General features: G+C 51.7%; 1 protein-coding gene across 1 annotated transcript in view; it reads left to right on the top strand.

Annotated features, from left to right (window-relative positions):
- LOC135999812 (olfactory receptor 14A16-like) overlaps positions 1–13,446 on the top strand; it is a 59,061-nt gene that overhangs the window by 19,828 nt on the left and 25,787 nt on the right. The window contains exons 2-3 of the mRNA XM_065653388.1: positions 8,765–8,902; positions 8,972–9,630. Coding sequence (XP_065509460.1) covers positions 8,765–8,902; positions 8,972–9,630 — 797 coding nt within the window. The remainder of the gene's footprint in view (positions 1–8,764; positions 8,903–8,971; positions 9,631–13,446) is intronic.

Here is a 13,446-nt window from a genome sequence, read left to right on the forward strand (position 1 = left end):
AAATAGCCCCTCCTGGAGAAACTGTGGAGTCTTGAGGGTCTGGTGCTCATCATGCCAGAGGTCTGGAGTCCAAGGGGAAGTTGCCCTTTATGTGAGGGAGCAGCAGGAACGTGTGGAGTTCTGCCTGGGGACAGAGAATATCAGCTCTGAGCTGAGGAGTCAGCATGAGAGGGCAGAACAACATGGGCAATGTTGTGGTGGGTGGACATCAGCAACAGACTCACTGATGAGGAAGAGGAATTAGATGAGGCCTCCTTCAGACAGCTGAAAGTAGCCTCATGTTTGCAGGGCTGTGTCCTCATGGCAAACCTAAGATATCCCAATATTTGCAAGGTACCAGCCATCCAGGAGGGGTTTGGAGCTCGTTGACAACATCTTCCTGACACGGGTGACTGAGGAGTCAGTGAGTTGAGGTGCCCTGTGGGACTTCCCACCTACAAACCAGAAAGAGTTGGTCAGGGATGTAACAGTCAGGGATGAGAAAGGAGACTTGAGGCTCCTGGAAGATGATAACAAGGCAAAGAGCAGGATTTCAGGAGAGCAGGCTTTGGCCTGCTGAGAGACCTACTTGGGTCCCATGGGATATGACCTTGGTGTCTGTAGCGTTTTTTCTCTCACATTTCCTCCCTCCTCTCTCCCACCTGCTGTTGTGCAGTGTTTTTTACCCATTCTCATATACAATATCACAGAAGTGCTGTCAGCATCACTGAGTGGCTCAGATTTGTCAAGGAGTGGGTCCATCTTGGAGCCAGCTGAAATCAGCTGTGTCTGACGTCGGTCAAACTCCTGTTGTCTTCTCAGAGAGGCGACAACTCTAGCACAGCCACACTCAGCCCAGTTCCAAGGCTTGGCCATGCAAATCCAATACAGGGTGACAACGTCTTGGAGTTTACAAAGACCTTGACCATGAAGAAGAAATGGAAAAGATGTTCTATCAGCAACCTGAGGAAGTCTCCAGTCAATGAGCAGGTTCCTATGGGGAACTGTAATTGCCCTGGCATTCACTGGCCAGGCAAAGTGGCAGGTGCCAACAGTCCAGAGGATCTTGGGCCAAGTTCTTAACATGTCTGCCTGGTGAGCCAACAAGGGTGATGCTCACCTGGATCTGGAACTGGCAAACAAGGCAGAGCTGGTCGAGGATGTGAACATCAGTGTCCACCTTGGCTGGTGTGACCAGAAACAGTGGGGTCCCAGGCACCAGAGGGGAGGGAGGAAGGCCAGCAGCAGAGCACAGGCTGGTGGGCTCCAGAGGAGAAGACTTTGACATGACTGGGGGGGCTGATAGAGGTGGTGCCAGGGAAGCAGCTCTGAAGGCTGAAGGAGCTCAGGAAATCTGACAGGTCTTACAGGACAGCCTGCTCTAAGAACGGGAATGATCTCTCTGAGTACCCATGAGAAGTAGCATTTATCTTGTGAGGCTGCTCGTCTGAACTGATGGAGCTCCAGGGCAAAAAGGCAACACACAGAATGTGGGAGTGTGTCGAGCTGTAAAGGAGGAATTTAGAAACGTTTTCCATTGATGTGGCGATGATGCCACAGCTGCCCTGGACTTGAAACCTGCAGGGGAGGCTGAGGGCAGCCAGATGAGCTGACACTGCTTCCTTACAGTAAAATAACCGACCAGGGTAACATGGACCTGCCGCTGAACTTTGTAAGAGTAGAAGCAGACAGGACTGAGGTACTTCACGGCTTCTTTGCCTCCATCTTCACCAGCAAGGTCTCCTGGGGCTTTGTTCCTGAAGACAGAAGTCTGGAGAACACCCAGGAGTGGATGGGGCTCAAGTCAGGAGTTACTTGAGCAAACTCAGACACCATGACAGAAAAGGAAATGGGTCATTTCACCAGCTCCCTGAACACAAGTATCGCTGTGCTGTGGCACCTGAGATTCCCAGGAACACCCACCTCTTGGTCCAGAGGAGTGTGACTCCTCTTGAGCTGTCCTGGCCTGTCTCCTCACTCACGCGGTGATTCAGGAACCCACTTTTCTGACATCTTCAGTCTTCATCAGGAGACGCTCCAGATCAATATGAACAGGAGACTGCTGAGAGCACCCGTTCTGGAAAGGGAGGGAAGGACGAGCAGGGAAGGAAACAGAAGAAATACTGATTTATGGCTATTTATTATGGAAATGCTCTCTGTTTGGCTGTTCCTGAAATCTCTCTAATCACCCACACCAGGCTTTAAGCCTTTTGGAAAATGATGCCCAGAGGCTTGCTATGAAAGGGCATTTTAGATGTTATGAGCCCTCTGGTGCCACGATGTTGAACTGCAGCTACTGAATGAATGAACAAAGCTGTAATGAAGTGAAAGGCAGAAGCAAACCCCAAGTTTCTGAGGGTGTTTGGGACCCCACGGAGGGCCATCACTGACACAGCTGTGAAGGAAACAACCACTCGAGGTCCCTGTCCCTGGAGGCTGGTGAAGCAAAGACTTGGAGACACTGGTTACAGGTGGTGAGGGCAATGTGGAGGTGGCTCTGGTGCCATGTCAGCCCTTGATGCTTGTTTATACCCAGAATGGCTGAGCCGTGACCCCTGGGACCTTGCAAATTTTTCTCAAATGTTTCTCAAGGCTTTGCCTGTGGACAGTGTTTTGTGTTTTGGGGGTGGGTTTTATGTCAGGTGCTGTTGCTTTAACTGCAAGGCTCTGGTTTTCTGTGGAGTTGGAAATGCCTGTGAGTTCCTTGCAACTCATCCAGCTTCTTTCATACACCTGGCAATGGTCACCAGTCACCTCAATGTCCCAGCCCCAAACTTGCTTGAACCCTTTATTTGGATCTGTACCCCATCACTCCAGGATGTTCAAGCATCCACCAGGTTCATGGATGGTTCCTGAGGACCATCCAAGTGTGGGGAGCGTAAGAGAGGAGCAGAGCAAGGTCAGCTCATGGGCCATGGCTGAGCACAGCCACCCCCAGCAGCAGCCATTCCCCATCTCCCAGGCACAGCCATGCCCACAAGATGGAAATGTCACTACCATACACGATTAGCCCAAGAGAGGCCTTTCTTCCTTCCATTTTCCCAGGAAAATCTTCCTCCTATTCCTCCTCCACCTGCACACGTCAACTGCTTTCCATTTTGGGGCTCAGACATGGCTGTAAGGGTTCACTAAAGCCATCGGCCATCTCATTGTTTCTCCCTGACATGCCCTGACCCTCTCCCACACCTACACATGGCCAGTCACGGCTGCTCAGGGTCTCCTGCTCCTCAGAAGAGGCCTTGAGCTTCTTGGTTCTTCCTGGTGCTTATGATAAACTTCCTCGCTCTCTCCAGAGCCCATGATGAGCTTTCTTGTCCGTAACAGCCCCTTTATGACCATGTGTTAGTAAGTGGTTGTCTTTTTATGATCATTTGTGCAGAAAGGGTAATCCCAGGAAGTCACCAATTACATAAAAATTGATGCCGAATGAAATGCCATGAAGACCTGATGAGTTACCCCCATGTCTGTGTCTCTCCTTGAAGGAGTCTGTCCCGAGAAGGGGATCCAGCTTCTGCCACTCTCTGGAGAAGCAAATGCGCAGTGTCCATGCACCTGGGGAGGAACAGGGTGACTTTTGCCAGACCACCCGTCATCTGATCCACCTAGATACGTACTTGTGGATGGGGTATCAAGCCTTATAGTGTAAATACCTATTTGATGGGCACTGCCAGTGGGGCTACCACACATGCAGACTGAAATGTTGCAGATATTTATATTTGGGCAGGTTAACCTTTTCCTTTTTTTTTTTTTTTTTTTTTTTAACTGACACTCTTAGAGAAATTACATGATCACTTGAAGGACTGTTGATGCGTTTTAACATGATTATCCACAGAAGGCCCACCAGCTTTGCATCTCAAGAAATGGGATGCCAGAGGTCAAGGGAAGGATGGTTTGGGCTCTGTCCTGGGATGTGGGAAACTGGAACGTGCTCACATCTCCCCAACACCCTGCCTTCCTCAATGAGGGGTATGAGAAATTCTGCTGAGGTCTGAACTCACAGTTATGACAAGTATCTTATGTCTAACTGCAGCCAATGGTGTCCTGCCAGCTCAGCAGTTGGGCTTCCATCCCTGGAGGAATTTCAAAGACATATAGATGTGGTGCTAAGGGATATGGTTTAGTGTTGGACTTGGCAATGTTAGAAGATGCAGTTGGACTCGATGATCTTATGTGTCTTTTCCAAACTAAATGATTTTATGATTCTGTAATTCTCTGATTCTATGATTGCAGCTGAAACCACTTCAATTCCCATCACCTCCAGCTTCCCTCGAGGGCAGCTGTTGTGTGGCACAACTGTCCTGGCTCTCCAGGCAGGTTGGGCACTGGTTTGGTGCCTGCATTGGGAGTTTTCCCCTTCCTGGAGTACAAGAGCTTCGATGAGAGAAGGTTATAGAGATTTGGGTGGCAGAGGTCTGAAGTCGTCCTTTCAAAATCTGAGCAGGCTGAGCTTTGGAGCCAACAGAGAACAGAGAAGCTCTCAAGGATGTTTTAGAATAATGGCACTATCACTAATAACAGTCACAGATAACTCCTTATTCTCAGTGATGTTCATGAGATGAAGCTCTTTAATTTCATTCCCATTCTGCTTCTCAAAACACCTTGTAGACCTCAGTAGTTCACCTTTTGCATGAAGTTCTTAGTAATTTTCTCTCACTCCTACCTTTCCTAATTTTTCTCCTTTTTTTCTGTTGTAAGGTGGAGGTGGCATAGGGGAGTCGTTTCTTTTTTTGGCAAAGAAAGCCAAAGAACAGATCCCAGATCAGTGCAAAGGCACAAAGGAAGCCAGAATGTTTATGTGGTGTCCACTGACACCATCACCTGCATTTCTAGTCTCTGAAGTCCCGAAAGTGCAACAGAAACTGGAGTTCTGAGCTCCCTTCATCTGCCCTGCGTGACACATGTCAAATGAAACTACCCCAGTCAAATGGCTGGTTTTGATTCTCTTTACAGCCCAAAGCACCACATGGGTCAGGAGACAAGCCAGGATACCCAATGAGGACTCACATGCTCTGCACTTAAAGTTCAGGTGTTCCCAGGAATCTCAGCAGACGAGGTGCCGATTCCTGGGTGCAAGGAGCTGATCAAGAGCCTCGTCTCCATTTCTGTAACGATGGCTTTGCTGCCTGGCTGATGTGCAGACTCTGTACATGGATGATGACACCTGTTGAGCAACCTGCTCTGAAAGGATCAACAAGGTGAGCATGAGGACATAGCGAAAAAGATGACGCTGGGTTGGGGCAAATGAAAAGGGATGCACAAGATGTGGTCAGGACTGTTTGGGGGCACTTGTAAAGCAGCCCTGGACCTCATGTGAATTATTCCTGTAGTCAGAGAGATCCTGAGAGCTCTCCCTAAATTGAACACATGAAGGGGATGAAAGGACAGCCTCATTCAGGCTGGATGAGACCTCGAGAGGTTTCTTGACCAACCTCCTGCTCAAAGCAGGGTCAGACCAGATTACTCAGGGCTTTATCCAAACACATCTTGGACACTTTCTGGGGTAGAGTGGATGTGCACTCCTGGGAAACAGCTTCCAGTGCTTGACTGTCCTCAGGATTGGGAAGTTTCTCCCTTTCTATAGCACCTTTCCAAGCCCAACTATCCAGATTGTTTTTACCCATCTACTTGCACACTGACACAGACCATAATATCCTACCTTGGACACAAGAATATTGTGGGGCATGATGCTGAATGCCTTGCTGACTGCCAGGTAACAGACCACCACTGCTCTCCCCACGTCCTGCAACCCTGTCCTTTCCTCACAGAAAGCAGAGAGGATGGACAGACACAACCTGCCCTGGGTAAACCCCATCACCTTCTCTTCCAGACACCCAGAAATGGGGTCCCAGTGGCCATGTCCTGGGGCACAGCCCTTAGTTCCCCTGCTCGCCCATTGGCCATTTTTGAGAAGTGCACACACTATGTGAGAGCTGCCAGTGGTCAGGGAGTCCCCGCAGTCTCCATGAGCTTTCCAAGGTGGTGGAGAGTGGCCTCACTGTGACATGGTCCTGCTGTCTCAGCTCCTGGGATACTGCCCCTCCTGTCCCACAGACTGGAAAGGATTGTGTTAGTTCCAGTGATCCCTGACTCGATCCCCATCCAGATCTCCTCCAGATTCCTGCCTCCAGTCACAGAGGCCTGGGAGAACTTGCTGAGGATGGAGGAAGAGACATAGAGAATATATGTTCTTTCCCATATTAATTTCATCAATGGCCACCCAGTGTCTTTGTTTCTCCTTTAACTGTTCCTGAAGTAGTAACAGCTCATTAGGGGGCCCTTGAATTGCATTACAGGTCTAGACCGAGTTTTGATCTGGACTGTTGCTGTGCTTGGAGGCTGCTGTCCTTCAAGACCAGATGAACTAACTTCTGCCACTCTGCCTTGGCAGTTTATTCCATCCGTGTCACAGCTCTGTCTGCAACACTGACAGCTCCAGCTCAGCCAGTCAGGTCCCTGGCTGAGGACATTGCCTCACATCTGGGCTGAACCACCCCAGCTGTGGCACCAGCCCAGCTCTGACCTGCCCCAAGGAAACCTGGTACCAAGTGTCCAAGACCCCATGTGTATGGGAATGTAGCGGAAGATTTGGCGAGGAGGTTAGTTAAATGTAAATACGCTCAAGTGACTTGCACCTGTCTGTAGGAAAAGCACATACATCACGCTAATTGTTTTACTGACCTTGTGTGCTTGATGAGTAGAACGTCTGTGTTAGATAACATAGGCCTGTGAGAAACTCTAGGAACCTTATCACTATGTCTGAGATTCCTGCTTTGTTGTGAGAAAGAGCAGGAGGCTGCGCCTGCCTGAAGCCTTGAGATACAGGGAAGCTCAGCAGGCCCAGTGATCTTCCAGCAGGGCTGAACTTAACAGGGCCTGCGTCCCCGCTTGCGTCAGCTCTGCCTGGGACAAGAAAAGATGATTCTCATACCAATTTATGTTTTAATACAAAGAACACAATGCTGGAAGAAGTGTCTCTGCAGACGAGAGAGGATCAAGATCACTGATTACTTGAGGTTGTCTCAAAGAACGTGCCCCTAGAGCCCCAGGGACTACTGGAGGGAGCCCAGAGGGGCCAGAGAAAGGGACATCATGGGCTGCTCCTGTGCTGCTGAGCTGGGCTGGGCTCCTGGGACAGAGGGAGCTCATGGCAAGCGGCAGCGCTGCAGAGAGACAGCTCTGCCCAGGAGCAGCTCCTCTGCAAAGCGCAGCAGGGCTGAGGGCTCTGCCTGCAGCACCGAGGGGACAGGAGCCAGGCACAGAGAGGGGAAACACAGACTGGAGTGGGAGGACACATGAGAACTCACTTGGAGAAAAATCTTCACAGATATTAAGCCTGTGGCTGCAGGGCATGCATCTGCAAATCTTGGTAGGATCTCAGAAAGCTGTCACATTGCAGAGCCTGCAAGAGATGTAAGTACGACTCTCAGAGATTCTCTGATCAGAGGAGGAGGATGTGCTGCAGAGCAGGGATTGCCTTCTGCACTGTCAGAGTGACAAGACATGAATGCTGCGTTCTCCCAAGGATGGCTGTGGGGTGTAAATGCAAATGTGCAGGCAGGGGTGCCCAGGGCTGTCCTGCAGAGCAGGGTCCCTGCACCCCAGGGCGGTGCCGGGGCAGGGACTCTGCCGCCTGCCAGGGTCAGCGCTCAGCCTGCTTGGGGAGATCCCAACAACGCTGAGGGGAGAAGCCGTGGGTGGAAGGAGTGACCCCTGGCACGGCAGGGTCCTTCTGCTGCTGGGTTCTCTGTGGGTCAGGTCTACTCACAGCTCCAGCTCACTGCAGACTACTTCCAATTGGAGGTTTCAAGGAGAAGATCTATACAGGTATTACTATAAAGATAAGGAGCTTTCCTGAGTCTCTGCTTTTCATTTCCTATTCCAAGACTGGGGGGAGGGAGAGGGGTGTAGGAAAGGATAAATGCAAAAGGAGCTTTCCAGTTTTAACAAGTCACTGAGACTCCTGAACTGCAACTCTGAGTGATCAGTACGTCTACCAGAAGCCTCGGAACATCCCTTCAGCCACTTCTCTGCCCATGGACAGCAGCAGCACCACATCTGTTGAACCCATCAGCCTTAGGCTGACCTGTCCTTTTTTCCAAACTGCAAACCTCTGCTCTCAGCAGTGCCTGGGGGCTTTTCAGGGTAACATGGCAGTGTGATCAGCCTCCATCTCAGCAAGGTGCCAGCCCAGGGCAGCTGGGAGCAAGACAGAGGGACAGAGCAGCTGCCCTCACTCTGCACTGACCCACAGGCATTCTCCTGCCTTGCAGGACTCGCTCTGTTCTCTCTGAGTGCAGGAGAAATGCTGAGGGTTTCTGACACCCAAGAACACTCTCCAGGGGAATTGCAGAAGTGAACTACATGATCTTTTGACGTCCCTTCCAGTCCTCTAATATTCTGTGATTCTGTGAAGCTATAAAACACCCAAACATTTCAAATTTCATTTTACCGTCCTGTTTCATTCTCGGTGATAGAGCACATGCTGAAAGGCCCTTCTTCACCAGCAGCAGTTTCAGGTGACAACTTTGAACCCCAGGTCTGTCCCCTGCCCCCCGTTCCATGACCCCTGCTGCAGAGCAGGGCTGACTCCTGGGCAGCCAGCGGGCACAGGCCCTGCTCCTCACGGCACCTCCAGCCAGCACCACCCAGGGTTCAGCCACGGAGCTGAAGGAAGGTCTGGAAAAGGACAAGGGGTGTGGAGCAGGGGAGGGTGTGTGAGAAATGGCTTTGATTTTGCTCAGAGAAGTCTCCCCTAATGTGTCACTGTCTTTCGCTCCTGTGACAGTGTTCCATGCCCAGAGGCAGCAAATGTCCAACAGCAGCTCCATCACCCAGTTCCTCCTCCTGGTGTTCACAGATACACGGGAGCTGCAGCTCTTGCACTTCTGGCTCTTCCTGGGCATCTACCTGGCTGCCCTCCTGGGCAACGGCCTCATCATCACCACCATAGCCTGTGACCAGCACATCCACACCCCCATGTACTTCTTCCTGCTCAACCTCGCCCTCCTTGACCTGGGCTCCATCTCCACCACTGTCCCCAAGTTCTTGGCCAATTCCCTCTGGGAGACCAGCTCCATTTCATATACAGGATGTGCTGCCCAGCTCTTTTTTTTTCTTTTCTGTGCTACAGCAGAATATTGTCTTCTCACGGTCATGGCCTATGACCGCTACGTTGCCATTTGCAAACCCCTGCACTACGGGACCCTCCTGGGCAGCAGAGCTTGTGTCCACATGGCAGCAGCTGCCTGGGCCACGGGGTTTCTCTATGCTCTGCTGCACACGGCCAATACATTTTCACTGCCACTGTGCAAGGGCAATGCCCTGGACCAGTTCTTCTGTGAAATCCCCCAGATCCTCAAGCTCTCCTGCTCAGACACCTACCTCAGGGAACTTGGGCTTATTGTCTTTAGTGTCTGTTTGATTTCTGTGTGTTTCGTTTTCATCGTGCTGTCCTATGTGCAGATCTTCAGGGCCGTGCTGAGGATCCCGTCTGAGCAGGGACAGCACAAAGCCTTTTCCACGTGCCTCCCTCACCTGGCCGTGGTCTCCCTGTTTGTCAGCACTGGTGCATTTGCCTACCTGAAGCCCCCCTCCATCTCCTCCCCTTCACTGGATCTGGTGGTGTCTGTTCTGTACTCTTTGGTGCCTCCAGCAGTGAACCCCCTCATCTACAGCATGAGGAACCAGGAGCTCAAGGATGCCCTGAGGAAACTGATGACTGGATTTCTTCTGAAGCTATAAAGTGTCTCTCTCTTCTTCTACATAAGAGTTATAGTCTAACTCATTGCGGTTTCATCCTGTCTGCAGTACTTTTTTTCTCTAGTTGTGTTTATTGTGATAATGTTGTAATTCCCTTTGCAATTCACTGCCTGCTTTTCCTTTCTCACTGAGTGGCTGCGTCAATGCGGAATGGTGCTCTCTGTGTATAATCAAAATAAAGAGCCCTTCAGCAAATACTTTTCTGCTGACATCCTAACTCCAAGGCCTTTTTGGAGCTACGGGGATACTTCCTGTGTGCATGGGTGGAGGGGAAAAGAGTCCAGCCTGGCAGCACTGCCAGGGAGCACCAGCGCTTGGCCTTCCAGAGCTGTTCTCGTTCCACTCCCACACTCTCCTTCTCATCCCTTGTGTTGGTGCAAGGCCTGAGTGCTCTGGCAGCCTGGTCACCGTCCTGCTGTGTGTGAGTCCTGTGAGCGCAGGCAGGGACAGGCAATGGGCACTGCTGTGACAGAGCTGGACTCAGAACAGCCTTTCCAGATGGCAAGATGATCTCCTCAGGGCAGGGCCTGAAGGTTTATGTCTTCCTACAAAGTTTCTCTCAAGAACATTCCCATTACAGTGGCTGACAGATTGAAAAAGCTAAAAACTGTAGGCCTGCAGGTCTGGGCACACAGCAGTGTCCTCTCACAGCCAGGCCTCCTGCCAGAGACCTGCAGGACCAGCAGAGCAGGGTCTGGGCTGTGCCATGTGCACTGGACCCCCAATGCAATCTGCCCCAATCATCATGGACCAATCCCTCACAAAATCCATCTCCAGCACTGGCCTCTCACCCCAGCTCAGAGAGGTTCTTTCTCCCTCCATGGAAAGACACTGAATGAGTGGGTCAGAAGTCCATGTTTGCATTGTACAGATGAGATGTGAGCGTGAATATATGTAGATGAGGTGAGATGAACCCAAGTAAGCACAAATGGTGTCAGATATTCCGGGGGTACCATTTTGCACCTGGGACACAGCAACCCTGGCTGTACAGACAGACGAGAGGACGAGATTCTGGAGAGCAGCTCTGCGGTGAGGGATCTGGGGGTTCTGGTCAACGGCAAGTTGAACATGAGCCACCAGTGTCCCTGGAGCCAAGAGGGACCCATGTCCTGGTGCATCCAGCACAGCACGGCCAGCGGGGCAGGGAGGGGATTGTCCCGCTCTGCTCTGCGCTGGGGCGGCCTCACCTGGAGCATTCACTGTGTGCAGGGCTGGGGACACAGGATAAACAGGAGATAAAGCTACTGGCGAGTGTCCAGAAGAGGCTACGAAGTTGGGGAAGGGTTTGGAGTGGAAGACATATGAGGAGCAGCTGAAGTCACTGGGTTTGTTCAGCCTGGAGGAGACTGAGATCTCTTGGCGGTCTACATCTTCCTCACAAGAGGAGCTGGAGGGGCAGGAACAGAACTCTTCTCCTTAGTGACCAATGACAGAACCCAAGGGAATGGCAGGAAGATGTGCTGGGGGAGGGTCAGTTGGACATGAGGAAAAGGTTCTTCACCCAGAGGTGCTGGACACTGGAACAGGCTCCCCAGGGAGGTGTCACGGCCCCAACCTGACAGTGTTCAAGAAGAGACTGGACAACGTCCTCAGACACACGGTGTGAACTGTGGGGTTGTCCTGGGCAGGGACAGGAGTTGGACCTGATGATCCTGTGGGTCCTTCCACCTCAAGAAATGATTCTATGGCTTTTTTAGGTTTCTATTTGGTATTTTCTTCTTCATTATCATAGGTATAATTTTTACTACTACATATTTTCATTTCAATTTTTTAATTTAATTTTTAAATTTTTCATCTATTTTTTTGTTAATTCCAATTTTAAACTGTTTTTATCTCAACCCACGAGTGTTCTCTACTGTTTCCCTTTACTTCTCTCCCCCGTCCCGCTGCGGGGAGGGAGCGAGCGGCTGCGTGGGGCTCAGTTACCGGCTGGGGTTCAACACGATGGTCCTTTCTCCAGCCCTTGTTCCACCCCATGGGCGTCAGGCTCAGGTCCCACACGATCCAATACGTCCTCACCAACCACCGCTCCCCTGCCCACCCTTTGATGTCACACACACACAGTTGCCCTCAGCCCATGGGCCGCCCTGTGAAACGTCCATAAAATGTCACAGCTCCCCGTTGAGCTCATGGAGTCCGTGGCTTTGGGCTCCGTCTGTTCCGCGGCCACTCCGGACAGCACAGGTGTCTGTTCCGTGGGGTCACGGGCACCAAACCCTGCTCGGGTGGGAACCAAGAGGGTCCCCTCGTGTTCAGGGCCCAAAGCGCCACCTGTAGCATCCGCCCGTCCTTCTCAGTGCCCAGAGCCTCCTTCTTGGGGCCCAAATCCTCATGTTCGGGGTCCCAACGTGTCTTTTATCACCCACGGCCTCTGATCAGGGCCCACAGTTTCATGTTTGGGTGGAGCTCGTTGCCTGGCAACAACCAACCGGAAGTCTCTGGGGAGTCAGGGGACCCAGGACAGCCAATGGCATTTGAGGAGGCGGGGCAAGTCATGTGATTGATAGGTAACCAGCCAATCCAGCTTTGAGGCCTGCAGGAAAGGTGGCGAGAGCTGACCGAGCTGGGCAGCGTTCAGGGGCGGGCCGTGCTGGCTGCACCAATCACAGCTGGCGGGAGTGCAGCACATGGATGATTGACAAGTGGTCTGACCCATCACTTGGTAGGGGGGGAAATGAGAAATCCCAGCCGGCCAATCACAGGAAACATTACCTCAGGGCAGGGTGGGCACTGTGTGGGGAGTGACCCCTAAGGCAGCCAATCAGATCCAGGATCACCTCAGGGGAGGAGACTGACAGCCCTCCCGCCCAATGGCGGCGCAGCCCAGGCTGAGGAGGCGGCGGCTCTGCGGGCGGCCAGGCTGAGCTTTGCCGTGGTGCCCGTGGAGCTGCCCCAAGGCTGAGCAGCCCCCGGCCCAGCCCTGGGGCCCTTTTTCCTGCAACTGGGGCCCTGGGGATGTTGTTGCTGCATCTGGCTCAGGTGTGCGTGGGCTGCTCTGGCCTTGTTCTCCTGGGTGGGGGGAAATGGTACCGAAAAGTCGGCAAAAAGGTTCTTTAACACGGTTTGGAAAGCGGTAAAAGCAGCACTTTTGTTACAGCGCCGGACACTCGCAAGATTGCTGCTCTGATCGAGCGTGTGTGTGATTCGCACTTCTTGGTATTTCTTACATACACCTATTGCATATTCATTTGTTTCTCCTGCTTAGTTAATGCATCAAACATAAATTATTTCCATAACCCCGCCATAACTTTGCTGAAGTCCATCCTTGGTACTCGAGAGTCTTCATCAGGGTCTCTGGTGTCCCCGGTTTCTCCCCAGCTGCTGCCCCCCCGGTGTCGGCTTCTTGACCTGATTGCTTGATTGTGCATTTTCCCCTCTTGCTGTCTTTTTGTCCTTTTTTTTCTTTCCTTTCTGTTCTGTTCCCGGTCCCATCTTTTCTCACCGTATCCCCCTGTCCAGCTGCTGCCCCTTCTTTCCTCTCTCTCTTGCTCTGTTTTTCCTCTCTCCATCTCTCTGTCCCACTGCCCACCACAGTTGTTTATTCCTTCAGTGCTGTCCCGCCCCCTGTTCCTTTGCCCTTTCTCTGTCACTCCATCCCAGTCCCGGTGTATTTTTCATTTGTTTTTTCATCTCAGTCCTGAACCATTACCACTTTTTCTCTTCTTCCACCCCTTTGTCCTGCTCCCTGCCCCTGTCTTTGTCTCTCCT

The sequence above is a fragment of the Caloenas nicobarica genome, chromosome 30 (assembly GCF_036013445.1).
Source record: "Caloenas nicobarica isolate bCalNic1 chromosome 30, bCalNic1.hap1, whole genome shotgun sequence".
NCBI classification, from domain to species: domain Eukaryota; kingdom Metazoa; phylum Chordata; class Aves; order Columbiformes; family Columbidae; genus Caloenas; species Caloenas nicobarica.